This window comes from Lucilia cuprina, chromosome 4, assembly GCF_022045245.1.
Source record: "Lucilia cuprina isolate Lc7/37 chromosome 4, ASM2204524v1, whole genome shotgun sequence".
Lineage (NCBI taxonomy): Eukaryota > Metazoa > Arthropoda > Insecta > Diptera > Calliphoridae > Lucilia > Lucilia cuprina.
The window spans coordinates 41490434-41514935 of NC_060952.1; the positions used below are offsets into that span (position 1 = coordinate 41490434).

A 24502-nucleotide genomic window follows, 5' to 3' on the forward strand; every position below is an offset into this window, starting at 1 on the left:
TAATATTTTTTTATTTTTTATTTATAATATACATTTCAAATCATGTTACAGCTATGCTTTAGAATAATAAAAAAATTATGATATAATTATTTTTCTGTAGAATATTTTTTCTTTAAATCATTTTTCATAAAATTTCAAATCTCTGAAAATTATCGATAAAATTTAGATTTTTAAAATATATTTTATGTAAGTTTTTTTTTTCTAGAAATTTTTTAAGCAAATGTTTTTATAAAAAACTTAGAATAATTTTTCCCATGGACATTTTTTTACAACATCTTCTACATTTCAAAATATGTTTTTATCAAAATTTCTTGATTTTTGCATAGAATGTTGAACTAAAATACAAATTGTTACAAAATTGTATAATGTTCCTTATTTGACAAGAAATTTTTGTCTTTAAATTTTATATTTATTGACAAGAATATTACGCATTTTACAAAATTGTGTTATTAGCTAATTTTCTTGATTTTTGCACAAAATATTGAACTATGTTGTACTGTATGAAGTACTCTCCATTTTACGAGAAATTTAATTTCCCAAAAATGTTTCCATTTGTTAAGAATATTTCACCATTAACTAGAAATAAATCTAATATAGTTTACTTTCTATTCGACTAAAATGATAGAATTAAATCCTTTTAAATTTTAGCAAACTCCTCCTCTAACATAATTCTAGATTACGTAGCAAATTTCTTTAGAATCTAGTAGTCACAATAAAAAAATTTCCATTTAAATGTCTCTCCCCACACGATTTTTCCAAAAAAAGAAAAATAAGCCACTACTATAGCCTTAACAAATTGTATTAGAAATGACATTGAGAAAATGAAAAGCGAAAATGATTTTGTAATTTCCGTGTTAAAACATACATAAACACAAAATAAAAAAAAAACGAAAACATAATTAATGTTAGTTTAAATGAAAATAAAGTGAAAGGCTCATAGATTACTCTCACCCCAAACTTTTTGCTGATAAATACTACAAACGACCCTATAAAAAAAGGGGTTAACTAATGATGAAACCGCTCATCCCTCATACAATTTGAAATGTAGCACCTACGGAGCTGTCTACCATTAAAATAAAGCTATGAGCAATATGAAAACAAGCAAATTTATATGTCGACTAGTGTGAAAGAGAATAAGGCAAAGCATAGAATGTTAATGAAATGTGAATTTAACTTGAATGTCAAACATTTCATTTATTCAAACATTCATTCACTATAGTTTTATTTTGAACCTCCTCCCCAGAAAACAAAAAACGAAACCATCATTAATTTGAATGAATGACTGTGTTTCATTTAATTTGACTGGGAATTGTCTGTCTGTTAGTCAGTCAGTTAGTAAGTCAGTTGCTCTTACAGTTATGTCAGTCCAATTTACCAGGTTGTTTGTTTATTTGTTTGTTGCGGGTTTATAATTTTTGATATGACTGAAAGCAATAGTAATAATCGACAACAATTACTACAACAACGACAATAACTAGTTACTACAACACAACACAAAATACAACAATGAGGAAACAACAGGCAAAAATTCAAAAAAAAAATAACAAAAAAAATACAAAAGAACTTGTAAATTATAGACAGGAAATACAATCGAGACCTGTAGTTGCCAAATACTCCCCCATGAACATGCATGAGAAAACATGCCAAATGTTTATACCCTACACCACTATAGTGGGGAGGGTATTATACGTTTGTGCTGATGTTTGTAACATACAAAAATATTGGTCCAATACCCACCTTAAAGTATACCGATCGATTCAGAATCATTTTTTGAGTCGATTAAGACATGTCCGTCCGTCCATCCGTCCGTCCGTCTGTCCGGCTGGCTGGCTGGCTGTCCATGTAAACCTTGTGCGCAAGGTACAGGCCGAAATTTGGACCAAGCATGTTTTTTGGCACAAGGACGAAGCCTATTGAAAATGGTTGAAATCGGTCCATTATTTCACCTAGCCCCCATACAACCGTACCTCCCGATTTGAACTTTTTATGCTATAATTACGTCAAATATTCTGCTATCTCTCTAAAAATTGGCAGAAATAAGTTTTATATAAGTATAAATGATACTGCAGATTTTCGTAAGGATCGGCCTATATTTGACCCTAGCCCCCATACAAACTCCCCTTCAAAAAATGACTTAAACGTCTAAAATTGACTTGTAACCATTTGTATCGCAATGAAACTCAACAAAACTAACTGTTATTTAGAAATATATCCTTTTCCCAAATTTACCGAGGATCGGCCCATATTTGACCTATATAAAGCCTCATTTAGAAATTTAGGTTTTTATCAATAAATGGCTTAAATATTTTGGAATTATGGTAATATTCAACAGTTTCTTTACAAAAAATAAAAATTTTATAAAAATAAAAATTGTAAAAATATACTCATGGTGTAGGGTATCATATGGTCGGCCATGCCCGACTATACTTTCCTACTTGTTTTTTACTAGAGATGTGTATATGTATGTGTTTGTACTTTTCTAAAACTACAGTTAGATACTAAGTGCAAAATAAACATTTTTGAAATTTATAAAACAAATTATTAAATTTTAACGAAAGTTACAGCTTTTAGTTGATTCTGTACAAATGGGTCCATTTGAAAGTACCTTTGTGGAATATTAATACCAAAAAAGTACAATTTCTTAATTTGCTCCTTTTTTCAAGTCCTTCCTTTAATAATTGCCCCTTCATTTTGTTGTTTTGTTTATATTTATACCCTACAGCACTATAGTGGGTAGGGTACTATGCGTTTGTGCTGATGTTTGGAACACCCCCAAATATATTAGTTCTATATATAGTTAAGTATAATCATCTGTTCAGAATCACTTTTTGAGTCGATGTTGTCTGTGTGACCACGTAAAGCTTGTGTGCACGCTGCAGGTCGCAATTTTTAGGACAATTTAATGGTATGTAGCACGTGATCTTCTTTTGGCCCAAGGACGAACGCCATTGAAAATAGTTGATATCGGCAAAACTTAGCTTTATAGAAGTTCAAATGATACTGCCGATTTGTGTAATGATTCGTCTACCAAAACTTATAAAGATAGGTCCATATTTAACATTACACCCATATGAGCCCTCTTGTAGGAAATAAGTATATATTTTTTTGTCTGCAATAAGTTAAAATATTCCGAAATTAAGGTACTGACTGGTGTAGGGAATCATGACCAACTATAAATTCATACTTGTTCTATTTTGTGCTCGATTTTCTAGTACAACGGCAACGACAACAACAACAACATATTCTGTAAATATAAAAACCACTACAATTCGTATGAGGACCCAAACATGTGGTTCTTTGTCTGTATCGTGGTTATTGTTCTTATTGTTTTTCTCTGTTATTCTTGTTTATACTTGTTGTTGCTGTTACCTATTGAAAGTTATTTAGCCTTTAAATTGAGGCATTGTTATTGTTGTTGTTGTGTAATTCAGCTTACAATAAATAAAACAATAAAGAAACTTGTCTATCCTTTCGATATCTCTATACTATGTATGTGTGAAAAAATATTTATGTGTTTGCTGTATTTGAGTGCTGCTCGGGGTGTCAGAGAGTATTATGATGTGATGTGTCAGTACGAGGGTAGTCCTCAAAAAAACTAAAGTTTTTTTTTTAATATTTATCATAAGACACATTTAATATAATTAAATTAAATACAAAAATTTGTTTATCTGGGAAATTATTATGTTAGGTTGATACATCAAATCTGAAGATATATACCTGCCTGCTCTGCGCTCCTTTTCATGGAAGAAAAACTTTTGTTGTAAAAATAAACTTAGTGTTCCCAAGAATTTTTAAATCAGTGTTCGAAAGGAACTTCTTTACCTTATAAGCTAATACTTTCGACCCTTTAACGACTATTTCCAAGTGGTCTGGTACCCATATGATGTAAACATTACTACCGGAAGAATATTCGGTTCAAGCTTTCGTACAATCTAATGCGGTCTTAGATTTAACTTCATCATCTGATTTCACCCTAAATATGTAAGGCCTGTGAACACCTTATTTTTTCTAATATAAATTATGCATTGTGTTATTGGTCGGACTTCTGCCTGAAAGTTTGTATTGTGATTAGTTAAACGGTGTTATATTTCTGTTCCTGGATCTTAAATGTAGAACACCAGACCCACTTTGTCTCCTAATTCAGAGCATTCCGAGCAGGAATTTTCTCATATTTATTATTATATTTCAATGGCTGGACTATTTAGCAACATTTCCTGATGTTTTTGTAGTCATGACACCATTTATACTCAAGCAGCATATACTGAACTCCCTGTAGTAGTTTGATATTACACTTTTTGTCCAAAAAAGACCACCAGATTATTGACGCGCTTTTATAAAGCAATATGTCATATAGATTTAGACCTCAATCCATACCTATAGTTCTCCTACATATGTGGTGAAGAATTATACCTAGAACTTAACTCTGTCTGTCACTCTTTTTGTCTTTCTTGTGAAAAGACAGATTTCCGTCTTCGCCGACCATATTTAGAGCCTACTCAACTCATGTACAAAACTAATTTGAATCGTATCCCCTTAGAAGTATTACGACATCGTTTACATTTCACACAAGTTTAAGACCTTTCTCGGTTAGGTTAACGTGGTAACTAAGAGTAATGGGGTCAAAATGTAAACCTGTGTTGTACGGCGAAATACCCTTTTCCTGAAAGTTAGATCGTATATCCAGTAACGAAACAGAGGTCAACATAAAACTGCTCTAAGGATTGGATTAGAGTATTAGTGTGCACGTTTTTGATGACGCCTTCGATTCAACTCTACAGTGAACAATTCCGTTTAACGCGGTTTCCACTAATCGTACCTTTAAATAATCATGCTGCATATTTATAAGAGAACTTTGTTAAGAATGTTTTTAATCATACTAACGACTTACGTTGCAAGGTTTTAAGTAGAAAGGATGTAAGGTTTATCGATACGACTTAGGTGTAGCAAAGAAAGGTTTTTCTGGATAAGCGCTTAAGACTTAGATATACAACAATGATGGTTGTATATCATGGAGATAAAACTTTAATATGATCTGAAAAGAGACTTAAGGCATAAGTATCTCATTTAGGTGAACACTGCCTACAGTTTTTTATCTCTCACACAGTGGGATATTTTAACAAAAAAGCTCAGTTTTATTTTATAACACCCCCGCTTTAGGAATCACGGTATTTTTTTATTGCTTTCCATGTTATATACATACATTTATTTAAAGGAATCTAATGTGCATTTTAGCGTTTCGATTTGTTCTGTGCAATTCTGCAGCACAATATGATTGTTGCCTCCATTGTGTTAAGAGACAAATACTGGAATATGCAGTAGTTAATAGTTTGTAACGATGATAACACAGTACCCTGCTGTTCTGGGTAGCTGGGATTACTAGAGTTTTAATCAACCGTAACTTTAGAATTGTGCTTACTGGGAAGAACTCAATTTAATAAGAGAATTTACACATAAGAATTTAACGTAGATTAGCTGTAAAAGGTTAAATAACTATTTAAGTACTAAAGTGATCTGTACTATACTGTTTAAAGATTGGATATAGAAAAACGACAATTTGTTTCCTATCTTTATTATATCGAGTAATTTTATATATAAACCAATATTTCTATGAAAATTACATTTTATTAATTTGGATAATTATACCCTACACCACTATTGGTATTTCCTTAAAGTATACAAATCGGCATACAATCACTTTCTGAAATTGGTACATTAGGGCTTTTGGGCTCATATTTATGTTAAATGTTGTAGTATGGAAATGATTAGTTTTAATAAAGTCTTAATGACACTGCCGAATTTTTCTAATGATCACAAAATGATAAGAAAGTCAAAATTCACTTATAAACACTAATAACACGATTAAATTCTACAAAAATAATGTTGATGTAGACGTAAATTCCTCTACCGAAATTAAAGTAAGGCCTAATATACCCCTCTTACCCACACATGAGCCCTCTTTTAAAAAATCTCTTTTTTTATCAAGAATAAGTAAGTTTGAGATGTTTTTCATTTAAAATAACGAAGACCGTCCCTCGATACAAAGCCTTAAAGAGATACAGGGAAATTTCTGTGATGTCAAAAACAATCTGTGTGTGTGTGTCTGTCTATGGGACTTTAACTACATTGATGTATGTTTCAGTCGTTATTTTTCATGTTTTAAACGGTGTATGGAGGATTACAAGACGGTTTTATATGATTATTGTGTTAAAGCCAGCGGTTTGAATTACAACAAAACAAATGTTGTTACAGACACGAGCACTCATTCATATGTTATATGCAATATTTAGTATGTACAACAATAAAAACAATAAATTTAATAAATGCAAGATAAATCTTAATTAATATAACTTAAATAAATGTTAAATATGGATAATTGAAAAAAGGGTACTACTATTAGGCTGTATGAAAAATATCTTGATCATAATCAAAAAATATTTTATTCAATAAAAAGAAAATTAAAAAAAAAATAATCAAGTTTCACAAATTTTTTTTTATAATATGGAAACGGCTATTACTAAGCTTCTGCACACTTTTTCAAAACCATTAACATGTAATATTACAAATACATAAATTCTATGCCTGCATATGGGGTCGTGTAGTCTGTCTAATGCCGTTAATAAATGTTAACGCTAGAGGGGGGTTAGTGGAATGTTATATCACTATTACTTATACAAACAAGCGTGTAAACATCGAATATACAACACACACACATATGACTAATAACCCTGTAGTTCATATTGGCTGTTTACAATTAAAAATTAACTGTGACTTAACACTTTATTTCGATTAAAAATCAGCAATTAAATCTGGGATAGATAATCTAAACAAGCTAAATCGAAAATTTACTTTTAATCAGCAGTACGAAAGAAACCTACTTACTTTAAAAATATATATATATGAAGTAAATTAGGTAGCTCAATTATTCAGATATAAAATGCATAAAAAGCAAAAAATTGACTCCCTTAACAACTGCAGGAAACTGGCAAAATTTAGAAAATAAATTAATAACAACAACAACTTATTTCCGTGTTAACAATGTTTAATTTGTCAATGAATGAGTTTATTTTTAGTTTACTTTCCAATTTTTTTAATGTTGTTGTTTTATTGTAAAAAAAAGAAAAACCTGTTATCAGGTTATTGAATTTAATTTGACCTCTTTTTTTCTCCACTAACTATTGATTTCATTACATGTAATTTATTTCGATTTTTTTTGTGTTTTAAGTTTGTTGATTTAGTTTCAATGTAGTATTTTTGTTTTTGTAATTTTTTATGTGTTTTCCATGACATTCATAGAATAGACATTTTATGGTTTCCGTACAATGCCATCGTAAAAAAATGGGGAAAACTATAATACTCCCCACCTTATTCATAAACAATATTTTATTTTATAAAACGTTTATAAAACAAAATTACCATACAAAATTGTTTTTAAATATTAATTTGTTTATGTATAAGGCCTTAATAAATTAACAAAAAATTAACTAAAACAAAATGGGACTAGAACTGAAATTGAACTGAAGTAGAACTGAACAAGAACTGAACTAGAACTGAACTAGAACTGAACTAGAACTGAACTAGAACTGAACTAGAACTGAACTAGAACTGAACTAGAACTGAACTAGAACTGAACTAGAACTGAATTAGAACTGAACTAGAACTGAACTAGAACTGAACTAGAACTGAACTAGAACTGAACTAGAACTGAACTAGAACTGAACTAGAACTGAACTAGAACTGAACTAGAACTGAACTAGAACTGAACTAGAACTGAACTAGAACTGAACTAGAGCTGAACTAGAACTGAACTAGAACTGAACTAGAACTGAACTAGAACTGAACTAGAACTGAACTAGAACTGAACTAGAACTGAACTAGAACTGAACTACAACTGAACTAGAACTGAACTAGAACTGAACTAGAACTGAACTAGAACTGAACTAGAGCTGAACTAGAACTGAAGTAGAACTGAACTAGAACTGAACTAGAACTGAACTAGAACTGAACTAGAACTGAACTAGAACTGAACTAGAACTGAACTAGAACTGAACTAGAACTGAACTAGAACTGAACTAGAACTGAACTAGAACTGAACTAGAACTGAACTAGAACTGAACTAGAACTGAACTAGAACTGAACTAGAACTGAACTAGAACTGAACTAGAACTGAACTAGAACTGAACTAGAACTGAACTAGAACTGAACTAGAACTGAACTAGAACTGAAACTAAGAAACTGAACTAGAACTGAACTAGAACTGAACTAGAACTGAACTAGAACTGAACTAGAACTGAACTAGAACTGAACTAGAACTGAACTAGAACTGAACTAGAACTGAACTAGAACTGAACTAGAACTGAACTAGAACTGAACTAGAACTGAACTAGAACTGAACTAGAACTGAACTAGAACTGAACTAGAACTGAACTAGAACTGAACTAGAACTGAACTAGAACTGAACTAGAACTGAACTAGAACTGAACTGAACTAGAACTGAACTAGAACTGAACTAGAACTGAACTAGAACTGAACTAGAACTGAACTAGAACTGAACTAGAACTGAACTAGAACTGAACTAGAACTGAACTAGAACTGAACTAGAACTGAACTAGAACTGAACTAGAACTGAACTAGAACTGAACTAGAACTGGACTAGAACTGGACTAGAACTGAACTAGAACTGAACTAGAACTGAACTAGAACTGAACTAGAACTGAACTATACATATGTGGGCAAGAAAAATTAGTTGGTAAAATTAGAAGAGAGCGGAAGTTTTGATAACTAAACGAAAGTAGGTTCATGGCTTTGTCTTGGATTCTTAATTGTCCTTGTAGAAAACCTTCAAGATTTAGGAAGAATTATTTGTTAAAGAGTTAAAATATTAAACGAAGCAAAGGTTAATGATTGTTTATACAAATACATTGCTGTTTGCTAATGTGGCATTCGAATCTATTATTTGCCAAAAAAAATAAATAAATAAAATTTTCAAAGACGTACATATGTATATAAAACATGTAAACAAATTGTTAATATTTCTTTTAATATTTCAATTTGCAATTAATGTCTACCTCAAGACGAAAATGAAGAATTTCGACATTTAAATTTAAATTTGTGAAATATTTCTGTTGGTTTATTATTTCAAGTTTAATAATTATTAATTAATATGTATTTTTGAAATTTTTGATTTCTACTAATTGAAAAATATGGAGGGAAAAATTCAGCAAAAGCATAAACATGTGTAAATATTTGTTGGCGTTGAAATTCCTGGAATTTTATTGTTTAACTAGCTATACCCAGTGTGCTTCGCTACCCTCATCGTAATGGAATAAAATAAATATTATTATTGTAAATGTATATATATCTGCAATATCAAAAATTCCCCTTTTAGAGAACTCTTTAAGTTTGATTTTATGATTCTAGTCTCAATATTACAGAAAATTAGAAAAAACAGTTGATGAACGAAAAAGTTCCAGACAGTGACTTTTTATACATATTCATTAAATCAGGATGACGCATGTTTAATTTTCAACCAGAAACCAAAAAAAATCGCATAAAGATTTTTATACAATCAGGAAGCTACATGTCCAATTTAATGTTTTTAGGTTCAATATTATAGAAAATTCGAAAAGTATTAGTAAAAGAACTTAAAAGTACCAGAGTATGCTTTTTCAATTTTCGTTCAATTGGGATACTGCGGTTTAATTTTATGTTTATATATTCAATATTTTAGAAGGCTCTAAAAGTACCAGTACCAGTGAAGTACGAAAAAGGACCTATTTTATTTAATTTCATATTCCTAAGTTCAATATTATAGAAAATTCAAAAAGTACCAGAAAATATTCCAGTTTAAATTTTCATTTACTCAAGTCCCTGATTGCTTTTAAAGATTCTAATTAACTCCGGGCTCCACATGCTTAATTTCATGTTTCTAGGATCAATATTATAAAAAACACAAAAAGTACCTTTTGAAGAACGCAAAAGTACCCTTTATAGGTTCTCACTTAATCCAGGCTCTAAACGCTTAATTTCATGTTTCTAGGTTCAATATTATAGAAAATTCAAAATGTACCTTTTAAAGAACGGAAAAGTTCCAAAAAGTCCCCTTTTATAGGTCCTCACTTAATCCGGTCTCTATATGCTTAATTTCACGTTTCTAGGTTTAATATTATACAAAAATCCAAAAAGTACCTTTTGAAGAACGAAAAAGTACCAAAAGTTCCCTTTTATAGGTTCTCACTTAATCCATCCTCTACATACTTAATTTCATGTTTCTATGTTCAATATTATAGGAAATTAAAAAAGTACCTTTTGAAGAACGAAAAAGTACCAAAAATCCCCTTTTATAGATTCTCATTTACTCCGGGCTCTACATACTTAATTTCATGTTTCTAGGTTCAATATTATAGGAAATTCAAAAAGTACCTTTTGAAGAACGAAAAAGTACCAAAAAGTCCCCTTTTATAGATTCTCATTTACTCCGGGCTCTACATGCTTAATTTCATGTTTCTAGGTTAAATTTTATAGAAAACTCAAAAAGTACCTTTTGTAGAACGAAAAAGTACCAAAAGTCCCCTTTTATAGGTTCTCACTTAATCCATCCTCTACATACTTAATTTCATGTTTCTAGGTTCAATATTATAGGAAATTCAAAAAGTACCTTTTGAAGAACGAAAAAATACCAAAAATACCAGTCCCCTTTTATAGATTCTCATAAAAAGTACCTCTTGTAGAACGAAAAAGTACCAAAAAGTCCCCTTTTATAGATTCTCATTTACTCCGGGCTCTACATACTTAATTTCATGTTTCTAGGTTCAATATTATAGGAAATTCAAAAAGTACCTTTTGAAGAACGAAAAAGTACCAAAAAGTCTCATTTTATAGATTCTCATTTACTCCGGGCTCTACATGCTTAATTTCATGTTTCTAGGTTCAATATTATACAAAAATCCAAAAAGTACCATTTGAAGAACGAAAAAGTACCAAAAGTCCCCTTTTATAGGTTCTCACTTAATCCATCCTCTACATACTTAATTTCATGTTTCTAGGTTCAATATTATACAAAAATCCAAAAAGTACCTTTTGAAGAACGAAAAAGTACCAAAAGTCCCCTTTTATAGGTTCTCACTTAATCCATTCTCTACATACTTAATTTCATGTTTCTAGGTTAAATATTATAGGAAATTCAAAAAGTACCTTTTGAAGAACGAAAAAATACCAAAAGTCCCCTTTTATAGATTCTCATTTACTCCGGGCTCTACATACTTAATTTCATGTTTCTAGGTTCAATATTATAGGAAATTCAAAAAGTACCTTTTGAAGAACGAAAAAGTACCAAAAAGTCCCCTTTTATAGATTCTCATTTACTCCGGGCTCTACATGCTTAATTTCATGTTTCTAGGTTAAATTTTATAGAAAACTCAAAAAGTACCTTTTGTAGAACGAAACAGTACCAAAAAGTCTCATTTTATAGATTCTCATTTACTCCGGGCTCTACATGCTTAATTTCATGTTTCTAGGTTCAATATTATACAAAAATCCAAAAAGTACCTTTTGAAGAACGAAAAAGTACCAAAAGTCCCCTTTTATAGGTTCTCACTTAATCCATCCTCTACATACTTAATTTCATGTTTCTAGGTTCAATATTATAGGAAATTCAAAAAGTACCTTTTGAAGAACGAAAAAATACCAAAAATACCAGTCCCCTTTTATAGATTCTCATAAAAAGTACCTCTTGTAGAACGAAACAGTACCAAAAAGTCTCCTTTTTATATTCTCATTTACTCCGGGCTCTACATGCTTAATTTCATGTTTCTAGGTTCAATATTATACAAAAACCCAAAAAGTACCTTTTGAAGAACGAAAAAGTACCAAAAGTCCCCTTTTATAGGTTCTCACTTAATGCATCCTCTACATACTTAATTTCATGTTTCTAGGTTCAATATTATAGGAAATTCAAAAAGTACCTTTTGAAGAACGAAAAAATACCAAAAAGTCCCCTTTTATAGATTCTCATTTACTCCGGGCTCTACATTCTCAATTTCATGTTTCTAGGTTCAATATTATATTAAATTCAAAAAAGTACCTTTTGAAGAACGAAAAAGTACCAAAAAGTCCCCTTTATAGATTCTCATTTACTCCGGGGTCTACATGCTTAATTTCATTTTTCTAGGTTAAATTTTATAGAAAACTCAAAAAGTACCTTTTGTAGAACGAAAAAGTACCAAAAAGTCCGCTTTTACAGATTCTCATTTTCTATTTGCTCTACATGCTTAATTTCATGTTTTTTGGATTAATATTATAAAAAACACAAAAAGTACCTTTGAAGACCGAAAAAGTACCAAAAAGTGCCCTTTTATAGTTTCTCACTTAATCCAGGCTCTAAACGCTTAATTTCATGTTTCTAGGTTCAATTTTATAGAAAATTCAAAATGTACCTTTTAAAGAACGGAAAAGTACCAAAAAGTCCCCTTTTATAGGTCCTCACTTAATCCGGGCTCTACATGCTTAATTTCACGTTTCTAGGTTCAATATTATACAAAAATCCAAAAAGTACCTTTTGAAGAAAGAAAAGGTTTCAAAAAGTCCCCTTTTATATGTTCTCACTTAATCCAGGCTCTACATACCTAATTTCATGTTTCTAGGTTCAATATTATAAAAAATTCAAAAAGTACCTTTTGATGAACGAAAAATCCCCTTTTATAGATTCTCATTTACTCCGGGCTCTACATGCTTAGTTTCATGTTTCTAGGTTAAATTTTATAGAAAACTCAAAAAGTATCTTTTGTAGAACGAAACAGTACCAAAAAGTCTCCTTTTATAGATTCTCATTTACTCTGGGCTCTACATGCTTAATTTCATGTTTCTAGGTTCAATGTTATACAAAAATCCAAAAAGTACCTTTTGAAGAACGAAAAAGTACCAAAAGTCCCCTTTTATAGGTTCTCACTTAATCCATCCTCTACATACTTAATTTCATGTTTCTATGTTCAATATTATAGGAAATTCAAAAAGTACCTTTTAAAGAACGAAAAAGTACCAAAAAGTCCCCTTTTATAGATTCTCATTTACTCCGGGCTCTACATGCTTAATTTCATTAACGAAATAAAAATTTTATTCCAAAATGTTGCAACATCGTAGTGGGAGCCCGTTATTACGTATTTATATGTATAAGTTAATAAACCAAAATCAATGTTTTATGAAAAAAGTACCAAAAATAGGTACAATTTTCACCCCTTAAACATCCGAATAACCAAAAAGTACTAAATTTATATTTTTATTTTTTCGTCAAGTTATGAAGGAGTCAAAAATATTGTTTGAATGTTCACTGGTTTAAAAGATACATGGGGTGCAAAAAAAGTACCAAAATACAGTTTTTACCCGTTTATTCCCTAAAGGGGCTGAAATTGAAAAAAGTACCAGACACCTGTCCGCTTATTTTTTAAATGAACGACGATAAGCTTTAAACTATTTTTGTATCTTTTCTAGTTTAGGAGATATGAGGTTACCGATTTTACCCGTTTTTACCCTTTTTTACCCCCTAAACATTCGAATTTCCAAAAATCCCGTCTTAGTGGATCTATTTGGTGGGAGACCAACCCCCTGTCCAAATTTCAGCTCTTTAGCTTTAACCGTTTAGGCTGTGCGATGATGAATCAGTCAATCAGTCAGTCAGTCAGTCAGTCAGTCAGTAACGTTAGAATTTTATATATATATAGATTAGAAAAATCGTAAAGAACAAAGAAATATAAAATTTACTTTAAAATATGTTATTTTATAAATAAGTTTGTGTGATTTTTTTAAATCAAACATATACAAATTAAGTGAAAAAAATTTAATTGAACATGTGACATTGACCGGAAATCCTGTAACTTGGTTTTTTATTTTTTAACTTCCCTCTACAATACATTGTATACTCTTTTCTATTGCGTTGTTTTACATTTTTGCTAGCAACAAATTACGCAAATAAACGCCTAAAAGCCTACATACATTTATATGACCCCGTTGTTTTTATATACATACACACATATGTATATTTTTTAACGATTTTATTCCGTACGATAAACAAACACAACAAATTATGTCATTTCTTTTGTGTTTTGAGTGACGACTTTGTCGTGGTTAGAAATCTTAATTATAAATATTTACAGTCATGATTCAAATTCCTTTTGGTCACCATCGTCAACATCATAATCATCGAAAGCAACTTATCTATAATAGCCAAAGAAACTTCAAGGTTATTTGTCGTTATAAATGATTATTTGTTTTAATGAAGCTTTACTAGTAAGTATAAATGATGATGGTGACTGACTATAAGTTTGTTATGGATAATTCAGTTTTATGTCTTCTTTCTCAGCCCACACATAAAACAAAGGAAATAGTATAGTTTTTCTCATTTATTGGCGACATAAGCAAGGACACTTGGCAAAAAAAAATAATAGAGACACGGAGTTAAAATTGTGAAATATTTAAATTCACACGCATTAGGAATTATTAATATCTAAATTGTAATAAATACAAATAAAAGGTTTCCCAATAATAATGTAAAAAATACTTACTCAGTTTCATTATTTTCAAACACCAATTCTCCTTGTTGCGGTTCATAGTCTTTGCCACCCTTGGCCGTACCATCCTCCGTCCAATAGGGGATGATAACTTTGCCACGCGCACCCGAATAACGTTGCACTTTCAGTTCGTACGAACCAGCCGATTCAACCAATTCGTGATCTTTTTGGCAAATAGCGAAAATACCAGCGTGATCATCATCCAATATCATAACTGTGGCCACTTTGGGAACGGACAATATAGCCGGCTCTGAAGGGTTGCTAAGACGAACATAGAAATGTTCATCCTGCTCGAAGACATCGTCGTCGATGACTTCGATCTTGAAACGTTGTTCGTCGACACCGGGTGGGAAGGTGAGAACACCTTTTTTACCCACATAATCACTGCCGGCTTCGGCACTACCATCTTCGGTTTGAAATTCGACCGTGGTATAGCCAGATAGATCGCCACGTCGTACTACACGTAATTCGAATTCACCGCAGCTTTCCATTACGGTGTAATGGCCGGGCTCGAAGAACACCCTAAGGGCGGCCTCCTCTTCGTCGACATTGACGTCCACCCGCTGCAGTTGAGCCTTGACCTCGCTGAGATCACTTTGAGCACGCTCTTGAATCTTGCGCATTATGTTGCCGCTACCCATCATTTTACGTGTAGCTTGGATGCGATAGAAGGCTCTGGACTTGGGACCACGGTTAATCATTTGCTCCTGAGCCATCATTTCTAATTGCTCCAGATCACTTTGTGGATACTTCTTGCGCAAGTCCTTTAACAATGAAATGTATTCACGCCGGGCTTCCTCAAAGTCCTTCATCTCTTCAGTCTCCTCCAGCTGTTTGATTTCGTCTTGTTGATTCATTTCGAGCGCTGCGTCGCCCTCAGCGCTCACAATAACGCCACGCTTATTCATGCGATAATTCTTGTCTAGGTATTTGTAGATCAAGAGACGACGGTCGGCTATGTAGGCGGTCAGCACAGTTGCAGGGAAGAACATAAACGTCAGCAGACCCTCCCAGACCTCGACACGGCCAGGAGAGATTTGGGCCAAAATCAGATACAGCCAAATATAGGCAAACACCGACCACGAAGCAGTGACAAAGAACACCCGTAAATGTTTGATCTTGCGTACCTCACCATCGGGCACCACAAACACACACAGCGCTATGATCACAAATAAGTTATAGGCCGCCGAACCCACAATAGTACCAGGGCCCAAATCGCCCGCTTCAAAGTTCTTGGCAAACATTTCAATCACAGATAGTAGAATTTCGGGGGCACTGGAACCCAAGGCCATCAGCGTCAAGTTAGCAACTGTCTCGTTCCAGACGCGAACCACCACAATTTGTTTCTCGCCATTTTTCTTCTTTATCACCACCTCCTTTTCCTTAGACGTGATCACTTCAATTGCTGCCATAAAGCGATCGGATACAATTGAAACGCCGATAAACAGGTAGATCATGATGAAAAAATAAACCAAGCCTCGTGCGACCCGATCTCCAGTACTAAGATTGGTCTGAGGCATCCACAACGGAACAACAAGACCTTCACTACACTGCACATCGCTAGATGATGTCTGCGGCAGCGCTAATGAGCTGTTGGCTGGCGATTTGGACGAAGACAGTGATATTGAATCGTCATCATCATCGTCATCACCATTTACATCGTTGTCGTCATCGTCCGCATCACCTTCGATAACTGCTCGCAGTGTTGTGACTTTTTGTAGGAGAGTCTGATTATCATCAGATGGATCATTGTCATTAGTATCATCGGCAGCTAGTGTGAGCGTTATTGTGCAAGACGCCAAGAGCACACATAGTGCTACGATTATATGCAGGTGTGAAAACCGTTTACGTATTAAACCCATGTTTAATTTGATAAATTTGTTTTTGTACTGATTGTTATTGTTATTGTTTTATTAATTATGGTTTTTCTTGTTGTTGCTGGTGGAGGAGTTTGGAAGGGAAAACACCTTTTACTTGTATAGTCTTTTGGGGTGTTTTCCTTACACAAACTCAATTGTTGGCCGAATTTTGTAATTATCTTGATGGGTTTTCAAACACAAAATTGACCACAGTGTTGGTTTTTAAATCACACCTAAAGTGGTAGTGGTAATTGTAAGTTTAGTATAGATCTCTAGAAATTTGAAATATGTTTGATTTTAGAGATAAGCGTTTCATTAATAAAAATTAATGTGGACGGTTAGAAGAAGCTTTCATTTGATTTGATAAGCTTTATGACTTTTTGGCCTTTTTGTGAGGGAAACAGTAGGTTGGATCAGGCTGGCTGGATGGGCAAGATCGCTTGATTAAGGATTCATTCGTTTGGTTTGAACACGTTTGTTTCTGTTATTTTTATGCAGTATCTCTGGTTCAATAATGAAGTGATTTTGTCACGTCAGCGAGCGAGAGCGAGCGTGTGTGGCAAGTGATCAATTACATATAATAATCTCAATTTTGTGTATTGTAGTGGTGGTGTTGTTGTAGTTGTATTATTTATATAATTAATTCTCTCAAATGTTGTTGTATAAAGTTTTTTGTTTGTTTCTTTTGTAAAGGATTAAAATGGAAGAAAGCTTTGATGCTTTTTATTTTATATTTTTTTCTAAATATGTATCTCACAGCAAAATATGGGTGCTTGCAGCTAAATTGCTTAATGAGTGGAAGAGAGCGGGCGAGCTAAACAGTGTGTGTGCTTTTTTGTGTGTTTTTATATTTGAGAGTAAAGGTGCTTTTTTAACTTTTTGCAATTACTCTATTTTAGTGATCTTTTCTTAATTTGATTTTTGGGGATATTGATGCGTGCGCTATAAATATTAAGCATTATACTCATCACTACTACATTTGTTTTGTTTTTGTTTGTTAAATTAAAAGCTTTGCTTTGAATTTTATTTGGCTTAATTTTTGTCTTCGTTGATTAGTATTTGGCTTTAATATATTTCTTAATCTTTTCTTTTGTTAATATTTTTTTAGTTGCACTTGTCCAAAAGTTAATTGCCAATTTGAAATGTTTAAGTTTTTTTAATTCTTTCGATAGTTGTGTAGCGTTATTTCGGGTGCGTTGTTAAATTGTTGGTTTCCTTGACGTTTTATTTTTGTTCAATTAAAACTTTCTTTCAGGCCATGTTTGGTTGAAGCTTTATTTATTTGGTTTTTGTCCTGAAAAAGAAAATAAAGAAAATAACCTTATTAAATAATTGATTATTAGATTTAATTTTTATAAAAATTAAACTAGAAATTAACTAAAACTGAACTAGAACTGAACTAAAACTGAACTAGAGCTGAACTAGAACTGAACTAGAACTGAACTAAAACTGAACTAGAACTGAACTAGAACTGAACTAGAACTGAACTAGAACTGAACTAGAACTGAACTAGAACTGAACTAGAACAGAACTAGAACTAGAACTAGAACTGAACTAGAACTGAACTAGAACTGAACTAGAACTGAACTAGAACTGAACTAGAACTGAACTAGAACTGAAATAGAACTAAATTAGAACTGAACTAAAACTGAACTAGAGCTGAACTATAACAGAACTATAACAGAACTAGAACTGAATTACAACTGAACTAACTACAAAACGAATTTTTTAACTAGCAGACCTATTTTACAATATATGTATATATTTAGTAATCTTTCATTATGTACAACCGTTGCACAATGACCACTAATCCCTGAGATATAATTAGTAATAGAAATTATAGTTTATTTTGTAATATAAAAAAATTGTTTTAACAAAATTTTGATAAATATTTTTGTTTAGTTCCCCCGATTTCTTTTTTATGCATTTATCACATTTATAAATCAAGTGTCCAATTTACAAATAATTTCCTACAGCCAAAGAGACAAAATTTAGTTGTGGATGAAATTATTAGCAAAATATTATTTCATTTTCATTTAAAATTAAAATGATAAAAAAAGCAAAAAATATAGAAAGTGTGTATTTTTAGAACACCCGCCAACAGACAAAACTCATGATCACATGAAAAATATTTAAGAAGAAAAAATAATAATAAAACAAGAAAATGTTAAATAAAATATAAAATGAAATAAAAATTTGTAAAGAAAATAGACAGCTGTTTAGATTTTGCTAACAGAAGAGAACTGTTGAACTGTTTGGTCAAGGAGGGGGTTTATTGCTGAGATTTTCAAACGTTTGTTGGCTTATTGGTATAAAAAAGGCAAGACTCGACAAAAAATGTGTTCGTTTTCTATTTGTTTATCTGTTTTATGTTGTTGGTCAATAAATTGGATGACATTCAAAAGCATGTCAATATTTTTCTTGTTGTTTGTTGGGTTTTAAAATTATTTTAAAATAAACTACAGCAACACGAGCAAGAGGTTGCAACGTCATCAATAAGGTAATTAGAATTTGAGTATAAATTTAAATAATATTTTTAAAATAGAAACAGAAACAGTACAATGATCATCTGTAGAAATAAAAATTTGCAAATACTTTGATTCTATTAGAAAAAGCCATGATGCGACAACTCAACAACATCATTTATTATACTATGAAAATCAAAGAAATAAATTTTTTATTTGTACTTATGTATTTGAAAAAAATGCAGCAAAATATTTTAGATCAAAATGTAGAGATGCGAAGAAAACATTATTAACATAAAATCAATTATTAACATAAAAGCAAAAGAAATATTTGTTTATACATTCTCTAAAGCTTCCCTGGTTCCGAGGTTGACAAATTCAAACAAAAATCATTGATTAAAAACTTTTTCCAGAAGCGTTTCAAAGAACAAGTGTCAACTCCATAACGCTTCCTGAGCAAGAGTTCGCAGTTGAAAATTTTCAATAAAAATCATTGGTCTCAACGCCAATCTAGAACGAGTTCAGGCTAAAATTATGTGTTCTAGAACTACCCAGCGAAATATTTACTTACCCGGTAAGTAGGAAAGTAATACTGGAGAAAAGTGTAAGTAATTACTTTTTGGGTGAATAACTACTTATCTTTGTTCGACGATGATCAAAAAATAACTGGTTACTAATCTCATTACCCGACTTTTCTGGATTAAAAACTAGTTGTACAGTTATTTTTTATGTTTGCTAGTCTATTTTCTTACTCAATGCCCTATTAAAAAGTAATTTTAACATTCTATCTTGAAAAGTTTCCACACAAATGTAAATAGCTACATTCTTTAAAAATATGCAAAATCGACTACGGTTAGAAATAATAATTAATTCCTTATTGGACATACGCAATAGAAAATTGACTACAAATTCTATTCAAAACAATTAATTTATGTTATTGATAACGACAACTCATTACCAAGTAATGTATGAAATAACTACATTACCTACAATATTCATTACCAAAATATTTTACTGGGTAGTTGTAGAACTAATACAATTTTTCCTGGGTTTACATTTTTTACTTTGATTTTTCTTTTTTCAACTAATATACAACTGACAATTAAAACAAAAAATTAAAACCAGATAAGTTAACGGTAATTGAAAATCGATTAAAAAATATGTACAATTTGACATTCAAGACTAAAAACTATCTTGAAAACTTATCATACTTCAAAATATATTTAAAAACAATTTTATTTATCTTCTACAGACTTTTCGAGTATAAGGTTAGGTTTTTTCCCTTTGTGATATATGTATTCCATTCTTCTTTATCCTAGCAGCTTCTACAGAAGTTGTTGTAGGTAATGCCAAGTCTTCTTGCGTGGTTCTCTTATATGCAGTGTCCTATTATGACATCAACTTGATTAATGAGCCGACATAATTTAAGAAGATATGACGTGCGTTTACTTTCTAAATTCAGTGCAATAGTGCAAGTTGGTTCCTGTGTCACTTTGCTGAATTTTTTCATTCTGTCTATATCCCTAGCGGACTGTTCATGCACGGATCTAGGCGGGTTTTCAGTTCTAGTTCAGTTCTAGTTCAGTTCTAGTTCAGTTCTAGTTCAGTTCTAGTTCAGTTCTAGTTCAGTTCTAGTTCGGTTCTAGTTCAGTTCTAGTTCAGTTCTAGTTCAGTTCTAGTTCAGTTCTAGTTCAGTTCTAGTTCAGTTCTAGTTCAGTTCTAGTTCAGTTCTAGTTCAGTTCTATTTCCGTTCTAGTTTAGTTCTAGTTCAGTTCTAGTTCAGTTCTATTTCAGTTCTACTTCAGTTCTACTTCAGTTCTAGTTCACTTTAGTTGAGATAAAAAGGAAAACAATATATTGTTTGTTTTCATAAAACAGAAAACGATCTAAACGATCATCTGTCCAATCATCCATCCGGCCGACTTACCGTTTTACTTAGGTTACGATTAAAAAAAACTATTGGAAGTTTTAGATATTTATAAAAGTAAAACCAAAAATGTAATGAAATAAAATAAATAACACCTTCATTAAATTTTAGCTTCTTCTTCTTCATTTTTATACATATTCCGTGTGTATGGATAAACAACAGACAGTAAAAGAAATAAATAAAAGCGAAAAGAGATGTATCTATTCGATGATGACGAGTATGATGTTGATGTTATTTGATTTTAATGTCTAAACAAAATGAACAAATTAAAATTTATATTAAAAATGCATACAAACAAGTAAAAAGAACAGACAGTCGGACAGAGAGACTCATACCCACAGACATTAACAGTAGCAAATGGTAAAATGTAATTCATTCGTCGTCTGCCAAGGGGTTTTTTTCTGTCGAAATAACGTTGAAAAATAAAACTTTTTTAAAAACACATATAAATGTCTATTTAACACATTGTCTTCGGACAGAAACGGTATCAGTTTGTATGTCTGAGTTAGTTTTTTTTGTTGTGGAGAAGGTGTATTTAATTTTTTTTTTTTAGTTTTGGAAGAACTTGTCAAAATGTAAAGAAGAAAAACTAAATAATCGCATAAAGTTTTTATGTTAATTTTGGTTTCTGTAAACAAGCCTGAAGCTTTTTAGAGCATTTTTATTACAAAAATTGTATTTTCAAATGAAAGATTAAAGATTTAAAATTATTTTTCCATTTCTTTGTATACAATATAATTCTATATACTTTTTTCCAAAATTATATACTGAAGGTAATTTATTACATAGAACTAAATCGATATTTTAATACAAAATTTCGGTCGCTATCGAATGAAATAAATTTTTTCCTGAATTTTAAATTCTACTTTAATCTAAGTTCAAATCAAGTAAAGTTTCAGATAAGTTCCAGTTCAGTTCTAGTTCAGTTCTATTTCAGTTCTATTTCAGTTCTAGTTCAGTTCTAGTTCAGTTCTAGTTCAGTTCTAGTTCAGTTCTAGTTCAGTTCTAGTTCAGTTCTAGTTCAGTTCTAGTTCAGTTCTAGTTCAGTTCTAGTTCAGTTCTAGTTCAGTTCTAGTTCAGATCTAGTTCAGTTTTAGTTCAGTTCTAGTTCAGGTCTAGTTCAGTTCTAGTTCAGTTCTAGTTCAGTTCTAGATTGGTTGAAGAAAATATTTTTAATTTTCGAAAATACAATAAAAATTAATATGTAATATGAAGAAAGGGAATGCGATTACACAATAACCTCCTAAATAAAACACATATTAAAGTATGAGTAGATGTTTAAAACATTAAACATTAAATAGTTGAGTAATATAATATTTTAATTTAAATTTTTTTTGAAACAACAAACATTTTATCATCACTCGTATGACATTTGAAATATAAAAGGGTATGGAAATAGTATTTTTGGCAACTTCTATTGTATTGTCTTATTTTTGGCAAAAAAAAATATATTTTTTTGCTGTTTTTCTCAAATTTTCTACATTTAAGCAACCTCATAAGCAGAATAGAAAATTAGAAAAAATAAATAAATAAAAACAATGACACACCAGACAATAAAATATATTTTTTTTTTTGTAATTTTAGCATCACTTAAGAATATACTATTTAACACATTTTCATTTAAATTGCATTCAATTCAATTAAGTTTTTAATCAAAACCAAATTTCATGCCAGACATTCGTCCATCTATAGTTGAGTAAAAGAAAATAATAATTTTATGGCCAATCAAATTTAATTAAAATATTTAATACAATAATAATAATATTTTTTAGTGCTTTTTGGTTTTTATTAGAAACAAAATATTAACTGGCGCTTTATCGACGTCACATCCATGTTCCTACCTACACATATAGTGATACATACACACAAATGGAATCTGATAAGTGGTGGCCACAACAACAGAAAAAATTAGGGGACAATGGAAAAATGAAAATAAAAAAAAGAAACTATTACAAAATACCACTGTAACAAAACTAACAACAAAAATAGAAACAATGGCGTCAAATGTCAAACTAACAAGTGACAGTACACAGCACAAGCCAATTTGTTGTTGTCATTGTGAATTCATAAGAAGTAATCGAAAAGAACGCTACAGATGGTCATAAAGTGTTCGCATAGAGTTGTTAAACAGAAATTTATCCATGATAGTTTGTATCTCTATAAGTCTGTGGATTGCTGTTTTGCTTTATGTCAAAAACTTGTCTACAACAGAACCGAACATACATATGTTCTTAGTTTTACTCGTATGAGTAAAACCAAAACCCAAAATTTTTACAAAATATAAAAATAAGAAAAAGAAAATAAGTAAAAAAATCTAATTTTAGCCCACCCCCGAAAATCTTGAGCTGGATCAGTGGCTGATGGTCATGTGCTAGCCTGTCAGTCTTGAGGCTGTAGATTCGATTTCTACCGAAGATCAGAGGTCTGCTACATTACAACGGACATTTGGTTATTGTTACCCTGCTTGGCAAATTTGGTTAGAATATAATTTGAAATTGTGTTGTACGGGACAAATAAATAAATCTTTAGTTAAACTTAACATATCTTACATTAGAAGATAGGGTGACAAAATGACATCATAAATGTGGTTTTATCATTTTTATATCTCTTTTTTTTGGATGACTAAATGGTGATGATGCTGATGATGTTAAGTTTTTGGTTGTGATGACGATTAGTATCTGTATAAAAGTTTATGGTGAGAAGTTAGAATGTTGGTGGAGTGTTGTGATGATGACACAAGACAAACTGGTTCCATAATTATTTAATTACAACTAAAATGCCTAATAAAATATTAGAATAAAACCATAAAACAATACTGATTTTAATCAATATGTGGAATCATGTTGTTTTTAATACATCATGCAGCAGCAGCAGTATATAAATTTATGCCAATTAACTAAAAAAATAATGTGAGGAATTAAATATTCGAGCAAACATTTTCCCTAATTTTGGATTAAAACATTCTATTGTAATATCGATAGAATAGGGAAATAAAACACACCTTGCGACTATGCTGTGTACTTATCGGTAAATAGCCGACCATATGATATCCCACACCAGTCAGTAAGTTAAAAATGGGAATTATTTAAAAAACTTTAACTTTATTCCGGAACATTTTTACTTATTTTTGGCGAAAAAAAAGAGATTTTTTACAAGAGGGCTCAAAGGGGAGTAGGGCAAAATATGGGCCTATACTTATAAATGTTGGTAGAGAAATTCACATCTACTTCAAAGTTATTTATGTAGATTTTATAAAGTTTATTTAATGTTAATATATGAATTTTGACCTTCAAGTCATTTTCTGAAGGGAGTTTGTATGGATACTAGGGTCAAATATGGCCCGATCATTACGAAAATCCGTAATGTCATTAAAAGTTCTATAAAAGTAAGTTTGACTTTTGTTAACATAATAGAACATTTAACATGATTATATCCCAAATGCCCTATTCGGGGGTACGGTTGCATGTACCTTGCGCACAAGATTTACATGGACAGCCAACCAGACGGTCGGACATAGCTTAATCGACTTATAAAACGATTCTAAGCCAATTGGTATACTTTAAGGTGGATGTAGGACGAATATTTTTGTATGTTACAAACATCAGTACAAAACCAAAAGAACTAGTCGTTATTACTACGTGATAGATAGTAGTGTTCTTATAACGAAAACCGGTAAATCGATTTTCTTAAACC

At 31.3% G+C, this 24502-nt stretch overlaps 1 protein-coding gene across 10 annotated transcripts in view; it reads right to left on the reverse strand.

Moving 5' to 3' along the window:
* Positions 1–24502, reverse strand: part of LOC124419767 (sodium/calcium exchanger 3) — a 162423-nt gene that overhangs the window by 41757 nt on the left and 96164 nt on the right. For 8 of the 10 annotated variants that reach the window (XM_046950338.1, XM_046950345.1, XM_046950344.1 and 5 more), the window contains one exon: positions 14553–17711. In XM_046950338.1, coding sequence (XP_046806294.1) covers positions 14553–16420 — 1868 coding nt within the window. In that variant the 5' untranslated portion in view covers positions 16421–17711. Of the gene's footprint in view, positions 1–14548; positions 17712–24502 lie in introns of those variants that run through there. The other 2 variants (XM_046950346.1, XM_046950339.1) reach the window with 2 other exon arrangements.